Genomic DNA, 26,782 nt, shown 5'->3' on the forward strand with positions numbered 1-26,782 from the left:
TAAATCCAAACAATTGCTTTTCATGAGAAACACACAGTGTTATTCATCATTTCTCTTTTCAGCGAGCTGTTGACTGCTGTGACTGGATTAGTGAGTTGATCATTGAACTCAAAAACCAGATCAGTTCAGTTTGTGAACGAATCATTCATTTTGAATCAAAACAATCACACTTAAAAAAAAAAAAAAAAAAAGATTAGTTCACAAGCCTGATAATACTAGGCTTCTTCTCTCGTGAACTGTCATGAACGCAGCTTAAATTTTAATATACCTCTAATAAAACATTCAAATGGCTTCAGAAGACTTATAGTTACACACATGGTCAGAATTGCCGGTACCCTTGGTAAATATGATCAAAGAAGGCTGTGAAAATAAACCTGCATTATTAATCCTTAATTATTATTTGATCTTTTATTTAAAACAAATCACAAATATCTAACCTTTCATTGAACTTTCATTGAAATATCTAACCTTTCATACTGCTTTCCTGTAGCTCAAATAGTAGAGCATGGCGCTAGCAACGCCAGGATCATGGGTTCGATTCCCAGGGAAAGCAAGAGCTGATAAAATGTAAAAAAAAAACTGTAACTTGAATGCAATGTAAGTCGCTTTGGATAAAAGCGTCTGCTAAATGCATAAATGTAAATGTGAACTAAGACAATTGAAAATGGGGGAAAATCTCATTGTGAAATAAATGTTTTTCTCAGATACATGTTAGGCACAATTATTGGTACCCCTAGAAATTCTTATGAGTAAAATATTTACAAATTTGAGCACACCAGAGTGATTATAAACATGAAATTATCCAGCCATGGCTTCCTGTTTCACAGAAATATAAATAGGAGGGGAAACAAAGTCCAAATTCCCTTAATCACCCATCACAATGAGAAAAACCAAAGAATATATTTCTGATGTGCTGCAACAGATAATTGAGCTTCACAAATTAGAAAGTGACTTTAAGAAAAGAGGTAGAGCAGGGAAAATTCCCATTTCCACCATCAGGGCAATAATTAAGAATTTCCAATCAAGAGAAAATGTTACAAAACTGTCTGGAAGAGGACGTGTGTCTATATCGTCCTAATGCACGGTGAGAAGGAGAGTTTGAGTGGCTAAAGACTCTCCAAGGACGATAGCTGGAGAATTGCAGAAAATAGTTGAGTCTCAGGGTCAGAAAACCTTAAAAATATATATATCAAACAGCATCTACACCACATGTTGTTTGGGAGGGCTTCAAGAAAAAAAAAATCAAGAAAAGAAAATGCTCGCATCCAAAAACAATCCCCAGCATATTCAGTTGTCAGACACGACTGGAACTTCAAATGGTACTGGCTTCTATGGTCAGATGTAACTAAAAAATGAGCTTTTGAGCAGCAAACACTCAAGATGGGTTTGGTGAACACAGGGATATTTTTAATGTTGTGGGTCTATATTTCTTCTGGAGGTCCTGGACATCTTGTTTAGACACATGGCATCATGGATTCTATCAAATACCAACAGATTTAAGGCTAGACTCTGTTAGAAATCTTATAATGGGCCATGTTTGGATCTTCCAAAACGTACAATAATCCAAAAACAAACCTTAAAAACACAAAAATGGGTCACTGTGCACAAAACCAAGCTATGGCCTGCTATGGCCATCCAGTCCTCTGACCTGAACCCTATAGAAAATGAGTGGGGTGAACTGAAGAGAAGAAGCACCGTCGTGGAGCTGGGAATCTGAAGGGTCTGGAGTGATTCTGGATGAAGGAATGGTGTTCTCTAACCTCATCAGGCATTATAAGAGAAAACTCAGAGCTGTTATTTTGGCAAATGGAGGTTTCAGAAAGTATTGAATAAAAGGGTGCCGTTAATTGTGTCCAATGTGTATTAGAGAAAAACATTTATTTCATAATCATATTTCCCCCCATTTAAAATTCTTATGCTCCAATGAAAGGTTAGATTTTTGTGATTTAAAAAAAAATAAAAGATCAAAAGAATTAACAATGCAGATTTATTTTCACAGCCTTCTTTGACCAAATTTACCATGGGTTCCAACAATTCTGACCACTTGTGTGTATAGACTACTTTCGTAATACTTATATTGAGCTCAAACTCTCCAGTCCTCATTGAGTGTAATTGCATTGAGAGAAAAAAAACACCAATACATTCTTCAAAATTTTTCTTTTTGTGCTCCATGAAAGGAAAAATATCAAGGGGGTTTGTAAAGGACATGTAGGTGAGTAAACAATAGTTTTTGAGTGAACTGATCCTTTAAGAAGCAAACGAAACCACCCCAAGCGCTTGCCACCTCCCCAGTCCTTCAGAACACCACCCACGTTTAGCAGGTAGTGGATTCGCCATTCAATTAGCTTAATGAACTCTGCAAAGTGATTTGTAAAAGCAGTCTAGGGATAATCCAGGCAGTAGGGGGAAAAAAAATTACTTAGCTTTTTCTCTACTTCAGCAGATGGTGCTCTTGGCAGCGGCGGTGCGAATGTTTATTTGTGTGTTTTGAGCTGTAATTGGAGGTTTTTAACAGTCATCATCGTCAGGGTTATAATCAGCCTGTAAACACTCAGGAAATGTGCCTCTTTAAAGCGCCGCCAATCCGCTGAAGACCGGGCGAGTCAGTCGGCGAGAGTGAAGAGGAGGAAGCCGCGCAGAGACACACTCAAACCTTTCTATTAGGCCTAACCTTTCCCTGATTAAAGCATAGGCTGTTAACCTGGAGAGCTGAACGCTGATTTGGCAGGGCTTAAAGCACGAGCAAATGAGTGAATTATGTCGGGGGTTACAGTTTAATAAGAGTCTACCTACTGCCTTTGAAGGCAATGGAACTAATTTGGTGGAGATTGCTGTGGCTGGAGAGTGAATTGCAATCGTATGGTCGAGGAAGCGTAGGCCTGTTTTCTCTATGTGTTTATAGTTCCTGGTAATGACTCTGAGCTCCGTGAAGATGACTCTGTCAGTGTTAGGGCATCTATCAAGCGGAGATAAAAGGCTAAATTGCCCTTTCAAGATCAGCCCCCACATTGTTAGAGGTTTCGTATATGGAATAGAAATAGCGAAATGCTACTCCATTTCAGTAAACGCTGATTTTTTTCTCTTTTGAAATTGATCGCTTTGTCTCACTTGCTGTTTTTCAAATCATGTTTATCTTTGTGCTCAATGTGATGATAATGTTTGCATTCAGAATGCTCGGCCAAAACACTAACAATGACACAAATATGATATTTCTGTCTTGATTGTAGGTTCTCTGGGAGCCAACACTGTGGCCATGTGCACTGTGCTTACCAGTACAGAGAGCATTATCACTGCATGGACCCTGAATGTAACTATCAGGTGAGTACGATGCAAGTAAAATCATCTGTAACTTTCTTAGTTCACCCACTTTTTGATGATAAATAAGATTGTCAGCCAGTAGTTTTTGCAATTCAACTGGCATAGTTCAACGCACCTAAACATTCATCCCTCACTGCATAAAATCCAAGCACCTGGCTTCTGTAAGGACAAGCTCATAATGCAGAGAGTGCCACAACACCAATTTAAAGCTCACCTTCACTCTTTCCCCATCACTTCCTGACAGGAGAGAAAGATAACTGTTAGAGGAAATGATTGAAGTGTGCCAGGGTACACACAAGGAAACAGCCAAACAAAACCTTACGGACAAGGCTTTTATCTTGCCATCGTACTGGATTAACAGGTTTAGATAGATGCGGTCTATTTCTCAAAACTCAATCAGACAGACAGTGGCCTTCCTTTTTTTCATGGTTAATGGTAAATACTTTCAAAAGATGCCTCCTTTTTTTTCCTAAGGACATCTGCTAATACTCTTGGGCCACTCATAATCTCCTTTCACATTATTAATCTGATCCATGTCCCCAGAGTTGTCATGTTCAGCACAGCAAAATCAGCATTAAGCAGATCAGAACACAGACAGCAGCGGCTCACGCGCATATGGTGGAAAAGAGCAGGCAAAGACGGGTGCATTTGTCGAAGACATCAAAAATCCTCCCGCAACGAGAGCCGCTCAGTCTTTTCTTTATCAAGTCCTCTCTAGTCATAATCTCCCACTTCATTTTTAATCATCTGATTACATTTTTCATTATAAACATCCAGGAATCCTGCTGAAGACAACAGTGCAGCTGTTGCATCTAAAAGAGACTTATTCAGCCCAGCAGGCTGCCTCTTGTTATTCAAGAACAATTCCTCAAACTGTAGGAAGAGTCGGCTGAAAAGTCCCTTTGAAGCTGTCCATTTTTGGGACTTGCGTTGGTTAAGAATTCATTGACGCTATTGTACACGCACGTCATTTTCTGATTAAGGTCGATATTCTGGATAAGCCTTTGTTCTTATAATTTCACTTTTTTTATAATCCACTTTTTACAAACTTAGGCCAAAAGGTTTGTTTTAGTGGTTGCAAAATGTTAGCAACCCAAACCTGCCTTTTAATAATTCTGATTGATACAGGCGCAAGCTTTCCTGTAGCTAAAACAATAGAGCTTGGTACTAGCAACACCAAGGTGATGGGTTCGATTCCCAGGGAACTCATGAACTGATAATGTTGCTTTAGATAAGTGTCTGCCAAATGCATATACAGTGTAAAAAAAAAATAATTGATCTAATTCGTATTTATATAAACCAATAACTTTGGCGTAATCTAAAGTTGTGGCAATCTGGTTGCTGCATTTACATGTCACTTACACAATTAGAATATGACCGGAATGTTTCTGTGCATGTAAAGGCGTCAGTGAAACTTTGCAGTTTAGCAATGACAGACAGGAGACTATGCGCACCCTAGCAGAAAGGTGAGGCTCAGATGAACTTGTTTTTGGAATTGATAAGTCATTAAAATGTTACATGACACAGTGCTGGAATATTATCCTGCAGTTGCCAGCCTTTGCTCCACTCCATACCGGCCCTGCCTCTCCTTTCATGGCCATCCTGCAATGCGATGGGAATCCTAAAATAAATGTCCGCACAACCGTGTGGCCACTCTGCTAACTACAGAAGCCCAACTGATACAATTTCCTGCTGTTTTCCACAGTTCCGCTCAGTGTGGCCGGATCTAGATCAGTATCTCTTTTTATTTGTTTGTCGACATCCCAAATACCTGTCATCACCGTTTGTTGGACATCGGCTCATATATCATATAAATACAGTTCTCTTCTTTTGAAACAGGATTGGAAATGTAACACTATATATAGCCAAGGTTTAAGTATTTATCTTTGTGTATTTATATATCTTTATTTATTTTTTGTTTGCCTGTAAGATAAGCTTCATAGATGGGCAATGAGGTTTTGTGGATGTTTCTGTCTTTTTTTTTTTGTTGCTCATTTATGTAGAAAATATGGATTTACGTTGGAAGAGGCTCATTGATTTCAGCTACTCTTGTTTCAGTTCCTGTAATATTAGCTCAAGCCCAATTACTGCAGATTTGGTTGCCCTGATCTCTCAAGAGTGAGGTTTTTTCCCCCACATTGCTTTGTTTTTTTCTCCCAGACTGCTCCGTGGTGTAGGAGATTTTAATTTCGTGGAGGGGTATTTTAGCATATTTCCTCATTATTATTGTCTAACCCTGCACAAAACTGTGCTTTAATACTTTAATTAAAAACGGAATCATATCTCAGACGGGAATTAAAAGAGAAACATTTTTTGGTTGCCTTGTTTGTTTGTTTGTTGTCTTTTCCCCGTGCACGTTCCAAAACCATCTGCATGGAACATGATTTTTCAGAAGCAGAGAATATCACAACTGTGATCTCGCATGTCAAGTGATCCATCTTAATTAGAAATGGTGAAATAAAACATAACAAACAGTCTAGCTCAGGAACCTTTTTAAGTAGCAGATTCGAACATTAGGTGAGCCTGGAAAATACTATAATGTCATAATGCTGTGCTTTAGTGTTAAGAGAGTCTATAGTGCAAACTCCAAATGAAATACACCCTTCAAAGTATTCACTTTCAAGTTCTCTACCCTGCAATGTGAGTAGGGAACACTGAATACACCTTCTACCTGCTGCTACGACCGCTGGTGTTTTGCACCGTTCACCCACCTGGCTGCAATTTGCTGCAATGCTCTGCAGCTGTTGCATGAGTAATAAAATAACTCATTGCTGGTTTCCTTCAGAACCTACACACCACCTCCCCCGCCTTACTACCTCTGTGTATCTGTTGTTTACAGAGATTCACCAGTAAGCAGGATGTGATAAGGCATTATAACATGCATAAGAAGCGGGACAACTCCCTGCAGCATGGGTTCATGCGCTTCAGCCCTTTGGATGACTGCAGTGTATACTACCACGGCTGCCATCTCAACGGCAAGAGTACCCACTACCACTGCATGCAGGTAAACCACAGCAAAAACCCCTAGTTTGCAAAAAAAAATTTAAATGCACATTCACCCTTATACAGACACATGCAAATACAACTTTTTGTGATTTGAGATAAAATATTAAATTCAATTTTCATGAATATTATGAAATAGAAGCTGTGGAGGAAAACCTAAAATCTACACAATATTAGTGGCAGGCGAAAGGCACAGACTTTTATATGATGCAATAATCTTTAAGGGCACTGAAGTTCTTTTAACTTTTTCCTTGACCATTCAAGAGCATTTGTTTATTCATAAGACAGAAGTTGTCAGAATAAATGAAAGAAAAATTAAAAGGGTGAAAAGGGTGTACTACACCTCTCCCATCGCCCCCTTTCTTTCTCACTCCTTAATTGGCATGGATAAAATTCTACAAGTTGTTTATATGAACTCAACATTTTTCATCTTTTAGTACCAAGTGGCAAGTTAAAGATTATTTCCCACCAGATCTGTTTAATTCTTTACATCTGCTTATTTTCAAGGTGTCACTTTCGAGTCGAGCGCTTTTTCACCCGCAGGCAACAGTGGCCCGGGACTTAAGATATATTCTCTCTTTTTTTAAAGCCTCCCTAACGGCGTAATTGTTATTAGACATTTCAGCTCTTGTTTTAACAGTGGTGAGAACAGGCAGATGTTGGCACCCGTTCTCCTGATTTACGGAGAAAAAACAGAGTGGCATTTTTTTCATTGTTTGACTGAATATGGCCAAGTTGCCCTGTTTGCAGGGGTGAAAAGTGCCAGAGATGATATACAATTGCTGGTTTTAATTCAAACATTAGTTCATGTTCGTCTGCTGCCCAGAGAGCTCCTGAGTGCTGCTGTTGAGTAACAGAGCCTTTCAAACCGAACTAAGTGACAGTCTCCCCGAACAACCCCCCTGACACTTTTCCTAAAGCAGAGACCTCTAATATAGACTTAAAACCTTAAATGGAAGAAGGTTTCAACCACAAGCCACCTCACCATGCTGCTTCTGCATGCCACATATTGCAAATCACACACACACACAAAAAAAGTCCTGTCTTTTATCTCTTTGAAGCTGTTTTCATGAAACGCACACCTGTTTTTTTGGGTAAAGGGTTGCTTTTCATATTTTATGTGTGTTGTCTCAAGAGTACATTTTTAACAAAGCTCAGATCTTGAGAAAATGTTTCCTGTTCATTTTTTTAGGTCACCTGTTTCTTTGCTCCCCACATTGAGTTCATCACCAAACTGAGCTATTTTTGTGTCACATCTCGAGTTGTTGTTTTCATGTCCCTGCAGACTACAAGAGCTCAAGTACCAAGCCACTGTTTCATACCGAGCATATTTCATCCAGTGCAACAAACTGAAACTCACACATGGTGTTTATTTCCAAACCGTGCACATGCTTTGTGTCATGAAAGCACTTTTTTTCATTTCCTGTCTGTCAGGTGGGCTGCAACAAGGTGTACACAAGCACTTCTGATGTCATGACTCATGAGAACTTCCATAAGAAAAATGCACAGCTGATCAACGATGGCTTCCAGAGGTTCCGGGCCACTGAGGATTGTGGGACGGTTGGGTGCCAGTTCTACGGGCAGAAGACCACCCACTTCCACTGCAGGTACGATGGCTGCTCAAATGCCAATTAACACACATCAAATTGAGTTTAAGAGTTTAATCCTTTCCACCTCTCAGACGCCCAGGCTGTACCTTCACCTTCAAGAACAAGTGTGACATCGAGAAGCACAAGAGCTATCACATCAAAGATGACGCTTACGCCAAGGACGGCTTTAAGAAGTTTTACAAATACGAGGAGTGCAAGTACGAAGGCTGTGTCTACAGCAAGGCCACCAACCATTTCCACTGCATACGCCAAGGCTGCGGCTTCACCTTTACCTCCACCAGCCAGATGACCTCTCATAAGCGCAAGCATGAGCGCCGCCACATTCGCTCCTCGGGCGTGCTGGGCCTCAGTTCCTCCTTCCTGTTGCCCAAAGAGGAGCTGGAAGAGTCCAGCAATGATGACCTCATGGACTACTCAGCCATTAGCAGCAAGAACTCCAGCTTAAGTGCTTCTCCGACAACCCAGCAGTCCTCCACCATACCGCACATGCTGCCCACTCCCACCACCACCATGTCCTCCAGCCACAGCGTCAAGCCCACTGCCGCTCTGCCTCCAGCCAGCCGTATTTCCACCCTGCTGTCCCAGGCTCTACCCAGCAACATGCCCATGGCCCTAGCACTTTCCAACAGCACACTGGCAGGTGCTTCCAATCCCTTCTTCCCCCTCATTCCCAGAATGCCCATGTCGCTCACGCCCTCTACCGCCAGTCTGATCTCTGCCGTCACCTCCGGTGGTCACTCAATGCCCAGCGATTCTCTACCCCAGACCTCCACCCCGACTGGGGACCCAGCCGCTGCGACCGTAGCATCCACACCAACTTCTTTTGCTGCATCATCCATTATGGAGAAGATGTCGGCCAGCAAGGGTCTGATATCGCCCATGATGGCCCGACTGGCAGCCGCTGCCCTGAAGCCCTCCAGTAACCCGGATGCAGGTTTGTTTATGTCATACTGTATTATTCATTTGTAGAATGAAAATTGTTTAGATCAGCGATTCTCAACTGGTGGGTTGCACACAGTAATTTTAACATTTATTAATTGAATTATGAATTTAAATATTAGTCATTAGTAATAAATGTTATAATAATTAGATTTGATAATGATTCAAATATTAATATTAGTTTAAATCAATAAACCGATAATTATTTTCATATTATGGCTGATAACCGATAAATGGTTGATTTTATGATTATAGCTGATATTATGACTGATAAGTGGCAGATATTAATATTGTATTTAGTTTTTAAATAAATGACTAAAAGCTAAAATCAATCATATTAAATGATACATAGATTGTAGACAGTAATTTTAATATTCATATGATACAATTTCAGTGTAATGTTAATATTAAAATCATTAAATTTAATAATAATTAAAATATTATTATTCGTTAAATTTATGGTCAGTACCGATAAGCCGATATTTATTTATATCCAGTATTAAAATTATGCTGTTTTGTCTAAATAAATTAAAATTAAAGCATGAAAAACTAAAATAATTTTAAATTCTACTAACTGAATTTAGGCTTTACAACATTGTCAAGTACATTGTGACAAAATGGATATTAATTTTGAAACTAATACTGATAAATAAATTTAAAAAATCCCTGATATTGGCCGTTAACCGATATGGTAATAAATATATTGTGCATCTCTAATATTAATCAGTTTCAACATTTGATGATACTTCTAGTCATGTAAAAATCTTTAGCAAAGTCAAGCAAAACCAGTTAAGAGCCAATGGTCTAGATATTCCCAATGTTAATATCTATAACAAGAGTGAAAAAAGATACTTTTTCAAAAAGATACTTTGTCAAAGGATCAGTTTTCTTCACTGCATTTAATCACGAGAACATCAGTTCTCTGGGTCACTCTGCCCATGTGTTTCTCTTTCTCTGTACCTACCCGTCAGTGAAAGGGCACTTTCAGGTCATCTGCTCATACTATCCACAGACGCTGCTCAAATCTCTGATTTCAGGATTAGGGCAAAATATTAAAGGGCTGGTTTGCTGCTCTAGTCTTGTTATTGCAGCGATCATTGTCATGATACCCACAATCCATTAGCAGATAAGTGCTGAACTAGTGAGTGGGCTCTGTAAAGCTGCCTCTAATAGCATTCTCAGGAGGATCCCAGGGCCTGTGTTCTACATGCTTCCTCATCACCGGCCTCTTATCTGAGCGTGCACTCGTTCCAACCAAATGGAGCCTGAATAATATTAAGTTGAGAAATTGGAGGTACAAAGCAGCTTTTTATATGCACTCTGATATAGAGGAAGAAATATCAGAAACTGTTGAAGCAGAAATGACTCAGCGCTCCAGAGAGGGGAATGTGTGTATGTGCTGGTGTGTATATAAAAGTAGTACTTGTTTCAGTATGAAAACACTGATGTGGGGTCTGTGAAGTCTCTTACTCTATAGGCATTTTAGGCAAGTGAGTAAAAGGGTTTCCTTACAAAAAATGTACTATGGGGGCGTCACTGTACTGTACTTCAATATATACCACGGTACTGAATGATTATCATGAATAATGTTTACTGTACATGGTACTGCAAGTACTACAAATATAAAAAAAACATAGTATGTTAATTCTCCTTATTTGTGGAAGATCCTTAAAAAAATGTTGGCTGCCATAATGCCGACACAGCCTTTGCAGGAACAGATCTTCTCATAAAAGTCCTACAACCCTACAAGAAGGCAAATAAAACGAGCATGTTCTCTGATGTGTGAGCACCTTGCATTTAGTTTTGGTAACTTCGAGAAAAGTAGAAAAAGAAAATCCCCTACTACACAGAATTGAGAGTGCAGATCATAATGTGGCATTGCTAATTTTACACGTTTGCTCAGAAAAGACGTGTGAACAGGACATTTGGGTAAAATTTGAAGAGGATGTGGTCAGAGCTCAGCGTTAGAAAAGAGAGAACGATGTTTACTGCGGCTATTTTCAAACAGCTTTGTTGTTTTTTTCGAACTCTTTTTTTCAGTCAAGGGCCAGTTTGCAAAGAAAACACATCTCAGTCTGACTGTGTAAAAAGAGTAGCTTGCTAATTTGTTCAGGTGGCGTTATTTCCTAGTTGAATACTCACTTTTTTTTTTTAAATCCATGCTCACCCCCAGAGTGTTTCGGAGGATCTTGAAATCTGAGGGGTTCGCTAATTAGACACCCAGTACAAATGATCTTTCATGAGTTCAGTAACTTCGTTGAGGTAATTACACAGTACAACATTATTCTTGGATAATTTCCAGAAAAACACAGCATCGTGAGCATGTGCGTTTTTCCCCTCCTCGCTCTCTTAGATCATCACCGATTTTTGTCATAGAAACTGCAAAGCTGAAGGTTTAATGACTCTCTCCTCACATGGTCGTTATTTAAACGTCCCTTGTTAACGTCAGGCAGTTTATACCCAGAAAAAAAAAACGAGAGAGTAGAAAGTGAGAGCTTTGTAGAAGGCCGATGTAGGACAGATTCATTTACGGACAGGCGGGGAGGTTAATATCAGTACAACCGTACTTCTCACACATAAAGACCACAGACTTGTATGGAATGGAGGTGGACGAACTAGACTAATTTTAGGCAAAAAGACAGGCAGTAATTAGTCAACTGAGCGTCACACACAGCAGAAGACTGAAAATAGGGCTGGAATGAGCTACCAACTTTATTAGGATGTGATGTGCCTAAAGCCGACACATCACAATGAGTCATTAGTTCACCTCCATAACCAACACAGAGTCAAATCACACGTGTCAGGAAGGTTAGAGTGACACTGTCTGATAAACTCGTGTTGTGACCCAAAGGAGTGGCTCTCTTCTCGTTTCACATGGTTAAATGCCATGCCCTCTGAACTGAAGGCCAAGGGCAGGGTGGATGCTAGCTGTCACTTTTCCTCAGCAGGCCTGGTTTCTTAAACAACATCCACCCCGACCTCGCAATCACTGCTGATGCACTCAGCTCTCCATCTTTGTGCCTTGAACTCCTAGCCGTTTTTTAATAAAATACCACTTAGTGGCTACCAAAAGCCTGGCTTTCTCTGTATAGCCTGAGGACAAATTAATATTTCAATCATTTGGGGATTGAAGGAAAAGCCAGGTCGCATTCCCGTCAGTGTCCCTCCCGCCTCCTTCCTCCTCTCCACGTCGTCTGCATACCTATTTTGAAAATCCGATCGAGAGGTCATGCTATTTGAACCGATCTGATTGGCTGTCACCTCTAATCTGACGGACAAGCAGATGTTCCTTTTGGGCATGCTCAGTGGCGTCCGTCGGCGGCCAACAAGGACACGCGGCGACGGCAGGGAGGGGCGGGCAGTCTGAATCTGCCACTTTCCCTCAGCATTAGCATGCCTCTTAATGACCAGTTAAGAGGCAGGGCCGCAAATGAGTTGTGACAAGCGCTGCTGAAAACGGAGTCTTTTTCCCTCATTCCTGCTGCCTCTCAATCAACATTTAAATGCCTTGACGGCCTGACATAATTCCACAATAATTATCACTCCTGGTCTTCTCCTTGGCCGGGACAGAAGTCAGATTGGATCTCATCACGGCGGAATAATGCTGACCAACAATAACTTTGTTTTTCTCCGTCTCTCTCCTCAGGGATGGGGCAGCCGGCTCAGGCAGGCCGGTTTAATCTGGTCGAGGTGAAGCAGGAGCCGGTCGACAGCGCCTCCGCGGCCTCCCAGGAGTCCGTCCAGGAGCACAGCCTGGACCTAAGCAAGAAAGACCACAGGTATCCCATCATACTCCCCCTCTCGACTCACACCCAGGCACGCCCCACCGTGATTTATCTCTGGAATAATGCCGTATTGTGTTAATTAGTGTGAGTGCTCTTGTTAAAACCCCCTTCACAAGGTGGGTCTGTGGAGTGATCAAGGAGGACGAGATTTACACGCTCCCTCCTTCTCCCAGTGCTAAGGCCTCCTTTGAGGAAATCCATCATACGAATGCAAAAATTCTCCCATAATGCCCTCTTTTCATAATGCACATCAAGTATGAGGCATGACATGTTTGCACATTCATTTAGATGAAAGTGTGTTTGCATAAACCCTAATTTCCAGGCTCCTTCGCTTTTTTTCTTCATTGTATATTCACATTCTCGGATAAATTATAATATTTACTGTTCTCATGCAAATCCTGCCTAAACACTGTTCGTTTTGCGTGTTCTAGCGCTGAATCAAACGGACACCCTGCGCCGGGAAATACATCTCTTTTATCCTCACTTATGAATAAGGTAAGATTCATCCATCAAACGCTTTTCATCCCAAGACAAATTAGCAGGATGCAGAGGGGGCTGTTTGTTTTTTAATGTTTCACCGCTAATAGGATGAGTTTGTATCATTTAAATTTTCCAGCCATTTTTCATACAGTGTAATTTCAGCCCGCCGCTCGCAAATTAATATAATGAAGCAGGAGCCGGTTGCCACGGCAGATATATAGAGATGTTTGTTTTTTGATGAGCTGTTTTGAACTCTCCGTGCTTTTTTTTCTCAGGCTTTCTTCTTTTTCTCCTCCATCTGCTCTATCTTTATTTATGGACTTTGTAAATTATTTGATTAAAAAGTCAGCGCTGAGAAAAAAAGAGCAACTGTCACCCTCATTTTTTAAAAAGACGAAATGGTGCCGAACAGATATTTAAATGTTGTGTGTTTTTGTGGGGATTAAAATGGACATTGTTTTAATCATATATCTTCTATGACTAATATAAATGGTGTGCATGTACCATTACCTTGATGATTTAAATAGAAAACTCGCTCTAGTTCTCCTGACGGCTTAGCTCAGCGCTCTCTCTCTCTCTCTCTCGCTCTCTCTTCCTGTCTCTCTCTGCTTCATATACAGTACTGAACGGAAACACATTTAAACCCTCAAACATAAAGCGCACGAAAACTCTTGTGTGTTTGGTCTGTCTTCGAGAAGAACTAGTCTTTTTGCAAACTGTGTGATGAAACGTGCCTAAGCATGTGTTTGTGTGTGTAGATAAATCCTGGTTTCTTCAGTGCTTTGGATCTGAAGTCAGAGCTGGAGGGAGCTCAGGCGGCAGACGGCTCAGACGCAGCTCAGTATCTCAGTAGGGTAATGAAGAGGTCAAACCCAGAGAAACACAATGAGCAGTGGAGGGCCTACCTGCGCAGGTGCCTGAAATCATCTTGTATCCCTATAGAGCCATTTCCAGCTTTAGTTTTACTTTTCAAAGTCTCGTCTACACTTTTTTTTTTTTTTTAAAGCATGGAACTGAGACTTGTTTAATTTACTTTCACATTAGTTATGTGAGTCTTTTTTTTTAATGCTTTTTTTAAATTATATTTTTCATTTGTATTTTCTTTTATTCAATCAAACATTCATTTATTTATTTTTATTTATTTCATTATTTTATTAATTATTATTATTTATTTTTATATCAATCCTTACAATTTCACCTGTATGCTAACATTAAATTGCTGATGGTGTATAAATCATTTATATATTTAATGAATGTTAAATAAATGTTTTATACACCATCAGCAATTTAATACACACACACACACATGTAATTTATATATTAGATTGCTGAAAAAAAAAAAATAAATATATATATATATATATATATATATATATATTTCCCCTATACATCCGATTTTTATGAACTTTTTATGAAGATTTTTGACTACATGGAATATTTCAACATAAATCAGTTTAGAATAATAAATAAAATTTTCAAGGGAAAACGTGAAAAGAAATGGTGAACAGTTGCATACCTAAAATATATACTTTCCCTTATACAAACCTATAAATTGTAACCTTAAATAATGGACATGTTATTTATGTCATCTACTATCACCAGTATGCCCAAATAGATCTTCCATTACAGAAAACACAGCCATGTCTTGGCTGCACATCCTCTGTGTTTTGTTGAAGATGGTGTCTGGTTTTTGTCACCATCCATCTTTATGATGTACCCTTTTGCTTGTCAGTGCCATCCACAGTGTTTGTTCCCAGGTTGTTATGTGGAAAGAGAAGATTTATCCAGAGCATGTGATGTTATGTACAGTATTTAGTTACAAAGCCCTAGCAAAATGTCCCAGCCAGAGACCTGCTGCTTTTGGCTCAGGCATACTGTAGTTCACGTAAAAAAAAAATAAAAAAAAGCACCTTATTCAAAGTCAGATCCCGATGAGCTAAACTGAGAATACGAGAGTAACTGACCTGGATTTACAAGCAGTTCGACCCTTTACGTCCTTTTAAAGTTTCTCTTTCTTACATGTTTGTACAGGTATGACACTGACGATTTTGTGAAGCCCAGTGTGATTTCTTGCACAAGATACATTTTCATTGCCTGGTGGAAGATTGTGGGGCGCTTTTCAGCACGGTGGATGGAGCCATCAAACACGCCAAGTGAGGAGCGCTCTAGTTCTGGAGCATTACAATCAAACATAATGAATATAAATCAAAGTTTTTAAATGTTAAGGTTCACACCAACACACAAGCGCACATACGCACACGTACAGAAAATTTACATGATTATGATCTAGTAATGTTAATTTGCTACTATGTTTGGCAGCTCTATTAAAGCGCTTCTAATGGGTGAATCACCTCTCTGTCATTAGCTTCCACTTCAGAGCCAACCTGAAGGTTAAATCAGAGCCCCCTTTCAACGAGAGCAAGGAATCCAATGATAGCGCCCCTAATCAAATGGCTGCCCCCATTTCCATGGCCAAGACGCCTCCCATGGAGGTGCCCAGTCTGGCTGTGTCAGGGGGCTACAGCTCTTCCCCTTCTTTCCAAGCCTGGAAGCAGCTGGCCGGATCGATCCCCCAACTTCCCGCCTCCATGCCCAGTATGCCAGCCACTTCCCCTCTGGCCACCACCTCGCTGGAAAACGCCAAGCCTCAGGTCAAGCCTGGCTTCCTGCAGTTTCAGGAGAAGTGAGTAGACGTTGTCATTCTTGTAAATTCATGATACCGTGGTGGTATGATTTGAATGGTCTGTGCTGCCTGTATTTCCATGTCTTCTGTGCAGTTTTAAATATCTGACAGACGTTTCGTCACGCTTATCTCCCACAGTGATCCTTGTCTGGCCACAGACTGCAAATACTCGAATAAGTTCCACTTCCACTGTCTGTTTGGAAATTGCAAATATGTGTGTAAGACATCCGGGAAGGCTGAATCACATTGCCTGGACCACATTAACCCCAACAACAACCTGGTGAATGTGCGAGACCAGTTCTCCTACTATTCTCTGCAGTGTCTTTGTCCTAACCAGGTGAGCTTGATTTTTAGAGGTAATATTGTATCAAACATTCATTATTGTGTCTTTATTAGTGGCACATGCTATACACTTCCTTTCAAAGGTTTGAGGTTGGTAAGAGTTTTTAAGCATTTTAAAAGATATCTACCAAGGATGCATTTATTTGATGAAAAAATACAGTGATACTGTGAAATATTTTTACAATTTAAAATAACCGTTTTCTATTTTTATATGTTAGAAAATGTAATTTAATCCTGAAAAAGCAGAATTTTCTGCATCATTACTTCAGTTTTCATTGTCACTTGATCTTTCAGAAATCATTCTAATATGCTAATTTGGTGTTCAAGAAAGATTTATTATTGTCGTCAAATGTTGAAAACATTGTGCTGCTTAATATTTTTGTGGAAACTGTGATACAATTTCAGGATTCTTTGATAAACCGAAAGAACAGCATTTATTTAAAATAGAAATAATTTGTGTACATTATAAATGTCTCATTTGATCAAAATGATCATTTTAATGCATCCTTGCTGAATAAAAGTATTAATTTTCCAATGTTTCAAAAAATAAATAAATAAATCTTTCTGGCCTCAACCTACCCATTTTTTACCCATAATTTATAATTTTCTTATTTAAAGAAGATTAGAAATTAAAATGATAAAATCATCTAAATTATTTCAAATTGTAAAACTAGAAATGCCTTGCATAGTACTACCACACAGAACTATAAACTCATAGCAATATGCTGAAATCACTGTAAAAAGATCTAATTAAATAAATCATAATAATAAGTTAAAAAAAAAAAAAAAAAAAGCATAGCAACACCCTGGCAACCACCAACACCATCCTTAGCTCCATGGCAATAACCTTTGCTCAGACAAATACCCTTCTTTTCTGAAAACGTATAAATTACATTTAAAACACTGAAGACAAAAGCCTAGGTACATATTTATTTCACCACAACAAACAAACAAACTAAAAAACAAAAACCACCTTGGAGACCCCAAAGCTGTATAAAATAAACAAGTTTTGCTTTTCATCAAAAATTCCATCATTAATAGAAAAAAGCCCTCCCCTTCCTGCAACTTGCATTTGGAGCAAAACCTGTTTAAATGAATTCATTTATGCGTCCCATCCCCACTTCTTGGAGCTCCCCCCTCCTCTCCAGAGTAGAGTGGGTTCTGTTTATGTGCTCCTGGGGGAACTGCCTCTCTGGAAACAGATGGTGGTGCAGAAACAGGTTACATTGCGGAGGACACACACATGCACGCACACGCAGACTAATGAATTGATAAAAGAGCTGTTTTAGAAATAGATGAATCGCCAAATGAACTAATTGGTGTGTTGTTATTGGGGTCAGCGGCTACAACATGAACCTAAACTTCAGATTTCCGCTGGTCAGTGAGGCTGGTCCTGTCACATGCTCTGGGAAAGAAAGAGGAAAAGGATTTAATGAGCACACGTAACCTACTTCTTCCCTTTGGTACCCTGAGTAATGAGTAACTAACTGACAAATGATCAGACCCCATTTTTGTTTAAAAGATGGTTGGTTTAGTAATGATTGTAAATTAATGTAATATGTAATAATTGGCTTGTGAATTAACTGTCGAAAACTGAACCACGGAGACTTGTGCAAAATGTTCTCAGCCTGAGTTGAGTGTATTTGCTATTCTCTCCAGCACTGTGAGTTTCGCATGAGGGGCCATTATCATTGTCTGAGACCCGGCTGTTTCTTCGTCACCAACATCACCACCAAACTTCCCTGGCACGTCAAGAAGCACGAGAAAGCTGAAAGGCGTGCTGCTAACGGCTTCAAATACTTCACCAAGAGAGAAGAATGTGGCAGACTAGGTAAGAACCAGCTTTTCATGTATTAAAAGAAGCTTCTAGATCACAGAGGGAGATGACAATTCTGTCATGTTCCTTTAATCCTTCTCAACCCTCTGGAAATCTAATTTGCTTGATTCTGTGTGGTTTGCTAAGTAATTTAGTGAATTCAGCATCATGAAATCGTACAAACCTTATATGTCCCAGCCTCCCACACTCTTCATTGTTTTAGTCACTGTTCGCATTAGTTACTCATGTTTCCAAACACTCTCTGTTCATCCGAGCTCCCACGTTATTCTCCAGCAGTGACTGCAAGCTCGACGTTTGTAACGCAGCTGGAAGAATCAGAGATGGTGTGAAATCAGAGATGATGTAACTGTAATTTCATATTGATGCCATCACCTGCTATGAAAACACTTTTTCCACTGGCTCTGGCTATAGGAAATGTGCCGTTCCTCTAGTTGTGTCACTAATTACCATGCTGTTCGCAGCACAACATACAGAGCGTGAAACGGCGGCACTTCACACTTATTCACTGAATTTTGAGTATGTTTCTCAGAAACTGTTATCTCATTAGTATCTGTGCATTGATATTTTGTCAATTGAACGGTTTACATTGACAACAGAGTCAGCGTGCCGGCAGCCGTTTACATTTTGCAGAACAAACACGTCTGGCGGAATTAAAGATGGTCTTGTCTCATTGTAAAACTGGGGACGTTTTATTTATATTACGGAAAACAGGCCGAGAAAAATGGTGTCTGCCTTTTTGTCATACATTAATACTTCAGTATTTATAGTAGGCAATCAAACAGAGGTTGTTTTCTTGGGTATATTTAACCTGTCAGGAATGAGCAATTACATATGTTTGTTAATTACTGTGCCTGTCGAGCTCAGTCTGTTTGTGTTGCTCTTTTTCAAGCCTCGATCATCATCACAAGCAGGCAGATTAAAAGTTTGCATTTTATTTTCTTTCTACTCCCCTCCCCTTAAAGGGAGAGTTCACCCCAAAATTGTGCACCCTCCTTTTGAGCCAAACCCATCTGCTATGGAACATGAAGAAATGGAGATTGTGCATGGGGATGGTGCTGTTGAGCCATAAAAGAACAAAAATCATAATAAAAAGAGGTCAGTATATGTTTTTATGGTCTGTAGGACCAACTGAAGCCATATAAAAGCTTCAGCTGTATGAAAAATAAATGATGACCGAATGTTCACTTTTGGGTGAACTGTCCCTTTAAGTTAAGACAAAAAGAACACTTATTGAAGAGTGGAAAGTATCACAAGTGTCCACAGAGTATAAGGTCTCTCCAGTTGCATTGTTAGTGGCATAAACCAGGGACATATGACAAAAGCAAGCCGTGGAGTCATAAAGAATTGATGGTTCAGCTGGACTGGGAAAGTGGTATCCATGGCAGCAACATTAAACAGAACACCGGCGATGAGGTTACCAGGATCTGGTGGCACAAGAGCCCTGATATTTCAGGATGTGCTCATATTTACTCAACTCTGCCTTTTTAAAGTATATCACCCTTGTGTACAAAAGCAATCTGACAACAGGCGGCTTGTTGCGCGGTGCCACGGGTGCCATGGTAACGGACAAGCCCGCACCTGCCCTGAATGCTACTCTTTCAATTATTTCAGCACGCATTATTCACAATAAAATTATTACGAGCACCCTACAATATTTGATTAGTGCGCAGAGGCAGTCTTTAAATTTGAAAACATATAGCAATTAAAATCTGTAGGGCCCTTTGTGTAGAAAAAAATAAATAATACAAAAAAGCAAAGGGACAGGCGTGAGGGGGAGGAAATACACCAGCAACAGATAGGTCGTGAAAAATGAATTTAATATGGAAATAATTGTGTGTTTACTTTGGTTTGCAGGGTTGTGCATTATTGCTTCTCCAAATGCAGAATGTATTTATGTAAATTCCAAATTGAATAAAAGATGTCATTGTAATAAAAGAGCACCACAGGTCTAATCTTCAAAAGGTTCGACTTTCCCAGTGTGACACTGGACTCATCTGCTCTGTCTCTCCGCATTATGCAGGCGCGGGACGGAAGCACAATGTCCTCATTACCTCGTTGAGGATCCATGATGTATGTTGTCCCTGAAACCCAGGCGCGATGAAGACGGTCTTTGCTCAAGTTAATTTTGTCGCTCGTCTCTTGCAGGGTGCAAATACAACCAAGTTAACAGCCACTTCCATTGTATCCGTGAGGGCTGTCAGTTCTCCTTCCTGCTCAAGCACCAGATGACCTCCCATGCCCGCAAACACATGAGGAGGATGCTGGGTAAAAACTTCGACAGAGTTCCTTCCCAGGTACCAAGAAATTGATGGTGTCTACTGAAGATCACTGCCATAAGTGATCATAAATTATATATATTTTCAAGCCTGCCACTTAAACGCAAATGATTTTATTCGTCGGGCATTTATTGGATTGTTTGGTATGCTGTACTTTAGATGGTCTCTCATGGCAACCGACCTGAAGAGATGCAGCACATGGCCAGTCTAGCTTCGTCCGGTGTGGTAGGCAGCCACTCTAATCTGACTCACAACTTCTCCAGCATGATGGAGGAAAATGATGACTACATGGACTACACCTGTGGAGGAAGCCCACTGGGTCTCTCCTCAGAGTCCTCCAACCAAGACCGCAGTTGCACCAGCACCCCCGTGGGCAATGATAGTTCGCCAGCAGGTGAGTCGAACTCAGTAATGACTATGGTTATCAATATACGAGATGGACTGAATGAAAATACAGGCTCAGTGTGGCCAATAGACAAATATTTAAAGATTTGGTCAGTCATACAAAATTTCCTTGTATTTCTTATGTTAGCCTTTTGAACCTCCCTAAGAAGAGAAATGTAAAAATCTGCACCCACTCTCATTGTATTCCTTGTAGCCGAAAGCTACCAAATGTTTTCCACTGTAATGATATTTATGAAATTATTAAGCACTAAATTTGTTATATAGTCCTCCACACACCGCTCAGATGAATGCCATCCTTGTGGCGACTACATAAGTGAGGCATCCCAGACTTGTCTCATCTCTACTGTCATTGAAATTAGCCACACACAGAGATAGCACAAGTTATCGACCATTTTCCTCTAGGCTTAAAGGTGCTTAAAGCGATTTTTTTCTTTTTTTGGAATATGACATAAAATGTGCTGTTGTTACTATAATGGGTGTCCTGGGAACTCTGTGACAGCCCTAGACTCTATAAACAGCCAAAAATAATCTGGGTGCAGTCTGTGTTTTTTTAGCCAATCAGTTAACTTGAAGGCCTGTCGGTCATTGTCGGTGGGATTTTGAGAGAGCTCGTTTGATTGAAGGGATTGATTGGCGTACGTTAGAGAACTGGCTAACAATGCTACAGCACCTTTAAATCTGGGCCTTTGCTCTTTGAATCTGAGCTTTCCTTCATTGAATTGATTTTTATAGTTTCACTGTTTGATTTCAAATGTTATCTTCCATTCTCATCACTGTTGCTTTTGGCTGTTGTCTGACTTTTGTTACCATTTGGCTTTCATTATTTCATTACTTGATCTCTTTTCCTTTTTACCTCCCCACCCTTGTGTCTTGTACCTTCCTGTCTCTGTTACATCCTTCTTTGGCACCGTGTCTCTGTAGGACCAGGCTGTCAGGTCCCTGCCACCACTACCTCTGCTGACTCTCCTCCTTCTTCTCAATCTGCACCTCCTCCTCCTCCACCTCCTCTTCCACCTCTTCATCAGCCTGCGTTCCAGAGTCAGCCTCCATCTCTCTCCTCGGCTCTTCTCCGGCCACCACTCCCCTCGCTCCCATATCTCCTCTCCCCATCCTGTCTGTCATACTCTCTGCTCAGCGCCTCTCTCGGAGCCACTAGGAGTGTTGTCATGCCAACCAACACACCAGCTTTCAGCCCCATCATTCCTACTTCGTCTTCGGTTAAAAATGACGTCCCTATAGTGCAGGACGCTGCAGGTACCTATCCCGTCTTCACCCGAACACTGCAGCTCTAGAGTCACAGTAGATTGGACTAGGGCTTATTAGCAGGTTACAACTCTTTAGCATTTTACACATGCAGTGCAGTTCATACAAGCCACCAAGGTGGTGGTTATAGTCTTGTGTAGTACATTGCACACCTGCCATTAGGTCCACTGTCTGAAATGCTGTCCATTAGTAGCCTGCTGTAAAGGGCTGGTTTAATCATGCCAGGCTTTAATAGAGTCATGTGATTCCTGCTGGCCAGGACAGGGAGCACATCATTAGCACTGACCTCAGGCTTATGGGAGGGAATCCTGCTCTCCCATAAAGCCAGATGTACAGAAGCACCTTTGAACTCTCCCAATACCTAGACGTGACAATCACGTTAAAATGTCACCAGTACATTATACAAATGGGACTGTCTCTGTTTGATTATGGCATGGAATCACATTATATAGTACATTGCTATAGGAGGAACTTTTGTGGGTAGCTTTGATAGGGCGCATGTGGCTACTCCTGCTTGAAGAGTGAAGTCTAACCCGTCTATGCCTTTTTTGCAAACAGGTAACACCATCTCTATTCCGACGGCAACTGGCGCCAAGAAACGCTTCTGGATCATCGAGGATATGTCACCCTTCGGCAAGCGCCGCAAGACCGCTTCGTCTCGCAAGATGCTGGATGAAGGCATGATGCTGGAAGGGTTCCGCCGCTACGACCTCTATGAGGACTGCAAGGATACGGCCTGTCAATTCTCCCTGAAGGTAACCCACTATCACTGCACACGGGAGAACTGCGGCTACAAGTTCTGCGGCCGCACCCACATGTACAAGCACGCCCAGCACCACGACCGTGTGGACAACCTGGTCCTGGATGATTTCAAGCGCTTCAAGTCTTCGTTGTGCTGCAACTTCCCCGATTGCCAGTTCTCCGGCAACAGCACCCACTTCCACTGCCTGCGCTGCGGCTTCCGCTGCACAGACAGCACCAAGGTGACGGCGCACCGCAAGCACCACGGCAAGCAGGATGTGATCAGCGCTGCCGGATTCTGCCAGTTCAGCTCCAGCGTGGACTGCGAGGTGGCTGACTGCAAGTACAAGCTCAAGTGTTCGCACTTCCACTGCACTTACCCAGAGTGCAAGCACACGGTGGTGGGCATGTCACAGATGGATTCCCACAAGCGCAAGCATGAGAAGCAAGAGAGGGGAGAGCTGCCTTCTGTCTCCCCCAACCAGGATGGCAACCACCACCACCACCACCACCACCACCATGCAGGCCTAGCCGTGCCCCCAATGCCCATGAATATGCCCCCGACCTCACCCGGCACACCGGGGCTGACCCACAACAACATGGCCATGTACCTCCCTTCGGCAGGGGCCGCCGGTGAGTACGAGCATCCGGGCTCAGCAGTCAACCTCGACAGCTCTCTGAACCTGGGGACAGACACCAACAGCTCCTTGTTCTTCCTGAAAAACGCTGCTGGGTTGGGCCTCAGTGACTCTATGGACCTGAGCAGAAAGATGCACCGGCAGCCGCTGTCCCTGGCCACCAGTTCTAGCCCTGCTGCTTCAATGGGCCTGAGCAACCCTCAGGACGACACTACCGGCACATCCGGCGACCCCGAAGACGACCTGTCAGCTGAGGAAGAGCCGATAGCCGAGGAGGATGACGACGACGACGACGACGACGATGAAGAGGAGGAAGCGGAGGAGGACATGAATACAGACTCGTATGAAGATTCCATGCCAGAGCCAGAAGTAGACAAAGACAATGGAGAGAGTTTTGATGCTTCCATGAACCACGCTGAGACTTCCCAACTGGATAAAGAGGAGCCGGAGGCTGAGCCCTAATCTATGCTGTAGGAGAACTATGAATTCCCTGAACAAACGCAAGTTTGAGTGGCCTCATTTATCATGCTTAGAGACGCGGCAGATGACAAGAAAACAACCAACTACAAGAAAAGTGAAGGCCCAAAATGATTTATTATGATGTTTACAAGATGACCAACATTATTAATTTAATTATGCATTAAAAAATGAACAGAGAAATAGACAGACGAGGCCCTCTTTTACACATGGGTGGCTATGTAAACCTTTTCCTACACATCAGTCTTTTGTGTGTGTGCATGTTTGACTTTAATTTATTCGATTTCATTTGTTACTTTCTGTGTGTGGAAAAAAAAATAAGGAAAAAACAATCTCTCTATATATGACTATCTATATAAAATAGATGTGTGGATGTTAATGTACATTTTAATTGCAGTCACTGGATTGCAGGACCCTCTTACCAACCCGAAACAGACGAAAGCGTACATTGCAGGAAATCTTTTATAAAGAATGTTGCTCAAATAATTGATTCAGAAACACCTTGTGTCATTATTATTATTATTATTGTTATTGAAGTGCAGGGGCCTGCATCAGTGCTTTGACTTGTATGCTTCTCCGTTGATCAGTTGATTTTTATTTTATTATTATTATTTTTATTTACAGTTATCACAGTTCTCACTTAAACCTGCTGTCATGGTCAGTGGTGTCATAGGCTCCATTCCATGTGGACATTCGCCTGCATCTTCAGGACAAACAAACAGTGACTGCAAAGCTTCAGGCCATAAAGCATTGATCTCAGTGAACGCTAGCTCTCACTTGATTTCTGTTCCTTCTCCTTTTCTCAATGAGGACCCATTTGGCATCGCATATTCATAGTGCACTTTTGTATAGATGAGAGCAGATACTCAAGCCTCTATTTAAGACATTTTGTTATCTTTTACATTGATTGCATTACTATGGCTTTTTGTTTGTTTGTTTTTGCATTATTCTCTAATTGCACAGGCATGACCAGATGATGTGGGGGTGTCTCACTCTAAATGGGTCTGTTTCAAAGGCGAGAGTCATCGCCCCCTGTGTTTCGGAGAGTTTGTAATGTGATGGTGCTACTGCCCAGTATGAATGGGAGGAGATTACAGCTATGTCTTTGTTTTGATCCACAAATAGATGTCCTAAAGTGTCCATCAAACACAGAGCAGGAGACAAACGTCTCTGAATGTAGGGAAAAGATGTTTGTAGGTGTTATTTTTCTTTCCTTTTCCCTTTGCAGTTTCTGTAGCATGGAGAAAAAAAAAACAAAAAAAAAAACAAAAAAAACAATAGTTGCAACAAAGTCTGAGGATGGAGACTGGCTTTTTCAAGCTTCTTTTTTCAGAAGCATCATATATCTATTTCTAAAAGAAGAGGAAACGTGGAGAGAGACTTTTTTCTAGAGGGCTGAATGGAGGACAGACATCACAAAAGCACCACGATAAATGCTAACGCTGGTGATGGAAAGTGTGTGATTTTATGAATTGTACAGACAGAAAACAATGTTTCAAGCTTTTGTTTTCTCTTTACAACAGCTGTGGTTTCGCTCCAATAATAAGAAGTTATTTAATATTTATGTGACCTTGCAATGAGAAAATTCTAGGGTGTTTTTGCACTTTTTAGGTTCATTTTTACCTTTTGAAATTATGGCATATATCTTTTAACAGGGAATTTGCTTTACAATGTTGTTTAGTTCACTTTGCTTTGATGCACAAATAGTCTTCAGTGTGACGAAGAACTGTTGTTCTGTGTTTTAATTAAGAAAAAAAGGAAAAAAAAAAAAGTTTTTTCTTCGCTTCCAAGATTGGATGATTTCAATATAAAACAGGCATGCTAGAACCTGGCTTGTCTAACGAGTAACACTAATGATGACTGTAATTTAAATGAATTCTATACAGAGGAAATTATTGCAGTGCTTCACTCCAAATTAAAAAAAAAAAAAAAAAAAGAAAAAGAGAGAGAGAAAAATGATTTTTGTTTGCTTGGCCTCCATTGAATATAAACAAGGAAAAGTGAGGCGAGGAAATTATGAATTATTTCCTAAACACGGCTTTGATCATAATATAGGCAACTAAATGTGTAGATGGTTATCTTCGACAATATTGTTTCAGGAGGAAAAAAAAGGTTGTATAGTATTTTCTTCTGTAAAAACTATATATGAACAAAAATGCTCTTTGATTAAAAGCTTCCTTTAAAAAGAAAATAAAAAGGAGAAATAAAGAATAAAAAGTTAAAAACTGAACTAACACCAGTATAGTTTGCTTGTATGTGTGTGTGTGTGTGTGCGACAGTATGTAAGCGTGTGTGTGAGGTTTTATTGTTATTACCATGGTTTCCCCATAGTGGTAGAGGAATTAGTGGTAATTAAATCTATACGAGTCACATTATTGTAGCACTGAACATTGGAGTGTATTTCTACCTTTTACGCAACAAAGTCATCATTTTCAAAGCTGTATATCACGTGCGATCACAATAACAATGATATCTGCATAATTTAATACCATCCACAACTCTTTGTTTGCTATTGTTTTGGTGTTTGTTTTATTTAATTGAACTTATGTATTTTGCATATGGCATGCCCCTCTCACAGGCCGTTTGTTCTCTGGTCTCAAGTGCAAAGGCGCAGGACTCACACTGAAGCAGCTGTTTGCCTGGGAGATACTGTGCACTTGAATACATTTTATGTGTGTAAAATAGCAGGATTTGTAAAGAGTCGAAATAAAGAAATTCTAATTATTATAACAATGCAAAGGTTCCACACAGTGTTTCTCGATGTCATGGCTTGCACGGTTAGTTGCAGGTAGCACTGCTGTGCTGTAGTGAAAAGGTTTAACGAGACTGAGGTTAATAAGCCCCCTCCCGCTGAGACTAACGCCGTTAAAGGGCACAAGGCCCCAGGTCTGTGGTATGACACAGCTCTGCTCTGACTGAGGAAGACAGCATTTTAACATCCTTATTACTTTTCTCCATAGACCGAGCGTTTTGTATAACAAATTC

General features: G+C 40.7%; 1 protein-coding gene across 1 annotated transcript in view; it reads left to right on the top strand.

The window, feature by feature from the left end:
• Positions 1-26,536, top strand: part of casz1 (castor zinc finger 1) — a 54,291-nt gene extending 27,755 nt beyond the window's left edge. Inside the window, 16 exon segments of the mRNA XM_058762774.1 lie at positions 3,228-3,318; positions 6,158-6,322; positions 7,756-7,928; positions 8,003-8,865; positions 12,517-12,649; positions 13,087-13,150; positions 13,894-14,048; positions 15,167-15,180; positions 15,183-15,288; positions 15,501-15,818; positions 15,957-16,155; positions 17,820-17,991; positions 20,143-20,291; positions 20,433-20,667; positions 21,600-21,932; positions 22,500-26,536. Of these exon segments, the coding sequence (XP_058618757.1) occupies positions 3,228-3,318; positions 6,158-6,322; positions 7,756-7,928; positions 8,003-8,865; positions 12,517-12,649; positions 13,087-13,150; positions 13,894-14,048; positions 15,167-15,180; positions 15,183-15,288; positions 15,501-15,818; positions 15,957-16,155; positions 17,820-17,991; positions 20,143-20,291; positions 20,433-20,667; positions 21,600-21,932; positions 22,500-23,782 (4,453 nt within the window). The 3' untranslated portion in view covers positions 23,783-26,536.
• Positions 26,537-26,782: the final 246 nt, after the last annotated feature.

This window comes from Onychostoma macrolepis, chromosome 23 (genome assembly GCF_012432095.1).
Source record: "Onychostoma macrolepis isolate SWU-2019 chromosome 23, ASM1243209v1, whole genome shotgun sequence".
Classification (NCBI taxonomy): domain Eukaryota; kingdom Metazoa; phylum Chordata; class Actinopteri; order Cypriniformes; family Cyprinidae; genus Onychostoma; species Onychostoma macrolepis.